The sequence below is a fragment of the Oratosquilla oratoria genome, chromosome 11 (genome assembly GCF_046742065.1).
Source record: "Oratosquilla oratoria isolate Oo_2021 chromosome 11, ASM4674206v1, whole genome shotgun sequence".
Taxonomy (NCBI): Eukaryota; Metazoa; Arthropoda; class Malacostraca; order Stomatopoda; family Squillidae; genus Oratosquilla; species Oratosquilla oratoria.
Window position 1 is genome coordinate 29,885,116 of NC_134787.1, and position 6,127 is coordinate 29,891,242.

At 48.9% G+C, this 6,127-nt stretch overlaps 1 protein-coding gene across 1 annotated transcript; it reads left to right on the top strand.

The window, feature by feature from the left end:
- Positions 1-1,642: 1,642 nt before the first annotated feature.
- Positions 1,643-2,671, top strand: LOC143029474 (uncharacterized). The gene is made up of 2 exons (XM_076192123.1): positions 1,643-1,685; positions 1,822-2,671. Exons 1-2 carry the CDS (start codon positions 1,680-1,682, stop codon positions 2,206-2,208), a joined length of 393 nt encoding a protein of 130 aa, XP_076048238.1. The 5' UTR covers positions 1,643-1,679; the 3' UTR covers positions 2,209-2,671.
- The last annotated feature ends 3,456 nt before the right edge of the window (positions 2,672-6,127 follow it).

A 6,127-nucleotide genomic window follows, 5' to 3' on the forward strand; every position in this document is an offset into this window, starting at 1 on the left:
CATCAAGTACTTAATGGTCTCATTGGTGATTCTGTTTTCATGTATCTTGACGATGTCATAATAGCTTCCAAATCCATTGACGAACATCTACACACTCTACACAATGTGTTCTCGCGGCTAGAACAAGCAGGTCTCAAATTGAAGCTTAAGAAGTGTTCCTTCCTTCAGAAGGAAATACGTTTCTTGGGACACGTCCTAAATTCCAAAGGAATATTAACTTCACAGGACAAGGTCAAGGCAGTCACTGAATTCCCACGTCCTACTTCCGTAGATCACGTACGTTCGTTCCTTGGTCTATCAGGATTTTACAGACGTTACATTCAAGGTTACGCTAGTGTAGCAGCACCTTTGACGTCACTTCTTAAGAAAGACATACCCTTCATTTGGACACCTGACCAAGAGAAAGCCTTTACTGACTTAAAGAAAGCCTTAACCACGGCTCCTGTCCTTGCATTCCCAGACCACAAGCTTCCCTTCACAATTTACACAGATGCCTCATATTCCGGTTTAGGCGCTGTTCTCATGCAAGAACACAACTCAAAACTCAGACCTATTGCTTATGCGAGCCGCACTCTTAACAAGCACGAACGTAATTACTCAGTCACAGAAATAGAAGCCTTAGCAGTGATATACGGCCTCAAACATTTCAAAGACATTATCCTCGGGTACGAAATACACATATACACAGACCATCAACCAATCTTACATTTGTTTAAAGGGAAAAATCTATCAGGAAAACTTGCCCGATGGTTTCTCACCATCCAAGAGTACATGCCTACCTTCCATTTTGTCCATGGAAAAGCAAATCAGGTGGCAGACGCTCTTAGTCGACACATTGCAAGCGTTATTCCAGTCCCTATTTCAACTAATATTACACAAGCACGCATAGCAGCAGCTCAGAGATCAGACCCTCTTTGGAAACGTGTCATATATTTCCTCGAATCTGCAGACACAGGTGACACTGACAATTTCCCCCCAGACATTGACAACTACACACTAGTTGATGACATTCTCTATCATAAAACAACATTAACAAACAAACAGGAACCCAACAGATCGGTCCTCCAACTAGTAGTTCCTACAGAGCTCATTCCAGAAGTTTTAAAACTTATACACGATTCTCCGATTGCTGCACATCCTGGCAAAGACAAATGTGTTACTCAGGCTAGACTACATTATTTTTGGTTAACTATGCGTAAGGACATACACAACCACATCGACTACTGTCATTCTTGTGCGAGTCACAAAGGTCACATTAGCGGTCATGTTCAAATTCTAAATTACCCTACACCTTCAAAACCCTTCGACACAGTAGCTGTCGATCTCCTTAAGTTACCTCTTACACCAAATGGTAACAAATACCTTTTTGTCTGTGTCGACCACTTTTCTAGATTCTGTATTATCGGCTGAAAGAAACCTGCACAGCGAAGCTATAGCGATAATCCCATACCACACTCCTGGTCATATGGCCATTTCCCGAAGGTTGAGTGTGGTTTGAATTTTCCGCCAAAATCATCGGAAATTTAAAATTCCCGGCTCTGTGCAGGCATGCGCATTGTCGACCCCACCTCCCCCTCCCTATTCCCTCCCTTCTTACCCGGCTAGCTCGAGCCGGACGTCGCGTCACTTAGCATCGCGGAACCAGACGAGTCGGTCACTCCACAACCCACCTTCTTTTCATGCCGGTAAGTCTGGTTCCTGCTCGTGCTCGTGTGTTCTCGTAGGGAGCCCTACCTGTTCTCCTGCAGTTTTTCCCCTTCGGTGTTGTGTCCAGACACCTTTGGGACACCCCTTCTATGATTATCATTATTCTATTTTCAGACCAAACGCTTGTGTGTGGAATCCGGCTGCACAGCCAGGATCTCGTCAGACGGCCACCACGACCTCTGCTCCCGCCATGCCCCTTGTTTCTCACAAGCTGGCTTTAACCCCCTAGCCTGCGTTGTGTGCAAAGCGCGGGTTGAGGAGATTCGTGCTGCTCCTCCCAAAACCCGTTCCAAGCTAGCCGCCCTCGAACTTCTTCGGGAGGCATGGCGCAGAGCTCGGAAATTGAAATCCGCTGACGACCCCCCCCCCCCTGGTGTGGGCGGATCCGGCGTTAGGCGTGGAATTGGGCCTCGTTCGCCCTCGCCATCCGTCTCCCTATGTCTCCGAGACTTCCGTTGGTGGACAACCTGGGCCTCTCGGAGTACAAGGGGACGAGTCTGATGTTACGGAGTATGGTGTCCCCGAGCGTCCTCAGGCCTCTCGGCAGCCCCATACATCCGACCATCAAGGGTCCTTAAAACCCTTACGGCTTGCTTTGTCAAGCACCCCCACGAACTCGTCTTCCTCCCTAGTTCACTCACGTGAACCCGGCAGGAAATCTCGCTCGAAAAAGAGGTCTGCCTCACCGAGGTCCAGGACGCTCAGCTTGTCCCCACCCTCCACAGCCTCTCCCCCCAACTCACCCTCCCTTCCTCGCTCTCCTTTTCCTCGCCGTAAATCCCACAAGGGCAGGGAGCCGGGGGACGAAACGAGGGGAGAGGGAACTCTGGCTGCCCAAGTGGCTGCCCTCCTTCCGTCCCTGATAGGCCCCGTCCTTGAATCGGCCCTATCACATTATCCGGCCTTTCAGACCGCGCAAATCATAACGCACCCCTCTCCAGAGCAACCTCCTATTGAACCTACGGCTCTAGCCCCCCCTCCCACTCTCCCTCCTGGTCCTTCCCTCCGCCCCTCCGTGCCGGCGACAGGTATAGGACTAGAAGGCCCCTCTCAGGAGGAACCCCCCAATCAGACGTCCGTCGGGTTGGACGGGGTGGAGGACCACTACAGTTCTTCTTTACCTTATCCTCCTACCATGACGGACTCTTGAGTTCACCCCTTCTCATGGTGTGACCTTCCCCGGTCCTGGGAGTACTCGTTTGGAGAAGATCACAAGCTAGTGGCCTGGTCTCCCGACTACTCGCTACTGGAGGGCTGGAGGAGGAGAGATGACGTTATCCTAAAGTGGGCCAACGACGCGGAGGGGGCTAAGGTTCTATACAAGATTCGACCCCTCTCCGCCCCGGCCTCCACGCCCTCCAGGATTTCCACCTCTAACACTCTGGACGCATTAGGTGCTCTCCTGGAGAACCCTCGTTTAAACCCTGATGGGCATATGTTTGTCGACAGGTCGGGGGACTCACCGGCGGTAGCACTCTCCCCAAACGCCTGGTTCCCGCAGGAGAAAGGGGAGAAAGCCTTAGACATCCCTGCTCTCGAGCGGGCCCAAGACCAACCCAAGACGGTTCCTCCTCGACGGCATATCCCTTCATCATTCCCCGTCGTCCTGCCACCACCCTTCGCGCCGGAGGGCCTGCGCGATTGCTTGTGGCACTCGGGCAGGGACCCCGCCCTCCCCCAGCAACTTAGTGAACCGGAGGCTAAGTTGCTGACGACGGAGGCCTCGACCAGACAAGACCTTGCCTCTACCATCTCGACCGTCACGGCAATGGCGATGATGAGGAACTGGCTGACGACGCTCGCCACGAGCTTTGAGGACTTCCCGCGGGAAGAATTGAGGTGAGTGGGATATTTCAATCTATAGAGGGTCCAGACCTGTCCTGGCGAGAGACGCTCGGGTAGCGTCTTCACCCAGGACGGAGCCTCTTGACTAGCGCCCGAGGACGAGGTCGTTCGGAAACGACCTCGGCTTCGCATATGTTATACGTTCTACAATTGAGCGATGTGACTTTATTACACCCTCCGGGGATCGGGATCCTTCTCGCCCTACTAATTTGATTCGCGTGTTTTCTGTATGCAGAGACACCCTGGCGGCACTCTCTACCGTGGCAGAGGGTACAGCCAACATGGCGTCATCAGCCCTACCCCCAGCAGCGAGGGCCTTCACCGCGGCTCGTCTGGCAGCTCGTCAGTCTGCAGCGCGGTCGGCCCCGGAGATAGCTCGCCGGGGCGTGGTGAGAGCAGCTCCCCTTTCCCGTGGTCTGTTCGACCAGGAAGCGACAGACCGCGTCTTCGCTACGGTCCCGACCGTCATCCAGATCCAACAACCCTCCCAACCGGAGATTCCAGGACTTCCTTCGGAGACACGCGATAGTGACCATCTCCGCTAGCACAGTTCTGGACTTCCTGTCTTGGCTAGCTGACACCACCAACAGGGCACCGGAAGGCCGACCCGGGCCATGCCCCCCACGCCCACAACATCAGAGGCCTCGCGGCATCGCTGGCGTTTCTCCGCACCCACTCTGTGGAACGGGTGCAGGACCTCGGGGGCTGGGCATCAGCAACTTCCTTCAGGACACGGTATCTCTACCACTCGATCACCCCTGTCCCATGTGTCGCCATGGGAACGGCTCCACCCCTCTTCGCAAAAGAAGGGGGGGCAAAGGGCGACCGAGGGGTAGGGGAAGGCCCAGGAACCGCTGAGCAAGATACAATATTCTACATAGAATTTATGCACTATGTGAATTGTACAATATTATTTTTATAAAAAATAAATAAATAAATGAATATATATATATTGATATTGATATCGATATAAGTAAAAAAAAAAAAAAAAAAAACAGGTCGAAATGGACATGACTTCTCCTATTCAACTTAAGCTAATCTATAGTCATGATGGTCAAGAACTTTACCATGTTGAAATTAATTTCAACGCTCACTGTGACTCAGGTCGAAATGACCATGACTTTTCCTATTCAACTTGAGCTAATCTACAGTCATGATGGTCGAGAATTTTACCATGTTAAACTAATTCAACGCCCACTGTGACTCAGGTCGACATGAACATGACTTTTCCTATTCAACTTAATTTAATCTACAGTCATGATGGTCGAGAATTTTACCATGTTAAAATTAATTTCGACGCTCACTGTGACTTAGGTCGAAATGACCATGACTTTTCCTATTCAACTTAAGCTAATCTGTAGTCATGATGGTCAAGAATTTTACCATGTTAAACTAATTCAACGCCCACTGTGACTCAGGTCGACATGAACATGACTTTTCCTATTCAACTTAATTTAATCTACAGTCATGATGGTCGAGAATTTTACCATGTTAAAATTAATTTCGACGCTCACTGTGACTTAGGTCGAAATGACCATGACTTTTCCTATTCAACTTAAGCTAATCTGTAGTCATGATGGTCAAGAATTTTACCATGTTAAACTAATTCAACGCCCACTGTGACTCAGGTCGACATGAACATGACTTTTTCTATTCAACTTAATTTAATCTACAGTCATGATGGTCGAGAATTTTACCATGTTAAAATTAATTTCGACGCTCACTGTGACTTAGGTCGAAATGACCATGACTTTTCCTATTCAACTTAAGCTAATCTGTAGTCATGATGGTCAAGAATTTTACCATGTTAAACTAATTCAACGCCCACTGTGACTCAGGTCAACATGAACATGACTTTTCCTATTCAACTTAATTTAATCTACAGTCATGATGGTCGAGAATTTTACCATGTTAAAATTAATTTCGACGCTCACTGTGACTTAGGTCGAAATGACCATGACTTTTCCTATTCAACTTAAGCTAATCTGTAGTCATGATGGTCAAGAATTTTACCATGTTAAACTAATTCAACGCCCACTGTGACTCAGGTCAACATGAACATGACTTTTCCTATTCAACTTAATTTAATCTACAGTCATGATGGTCGAGAATTTTACCATGTTAAAATTAATTTCGACGCTCACTGTGACTTAGGTCGAAATGAACATGACTTTTCCTATTCAACTTAATTTAATCTACAGTCATGATGGTCCAGAATTTTACCATGTCAAAATTTATTTCAACGCTCACTGTGACTCAGTGATGTCACGGTATGATGACGTCATTGTGATAAATTGACGTCACCATGTAGTCCTATGACGTCAATTTGTGTCCCTGTGACGTCACGAGACGATCCTATGGCGCCATGATCAATCCGGTGACGTCACAGTACAATCACATGATGTCACTAGGTATTAAACATATAGAAGTCCGCTTGTGGGTGACGAGACGTCACAAATTGCCATAGCACACTATTGGATGAAGACGCTCGCCACGGGCTTCGAGAACTTCCCGCGGGAAGACTTGGGGTGAGTTGGATACATACCGAGGGTCCAGGCCCGTCTTCGTGGGAGAC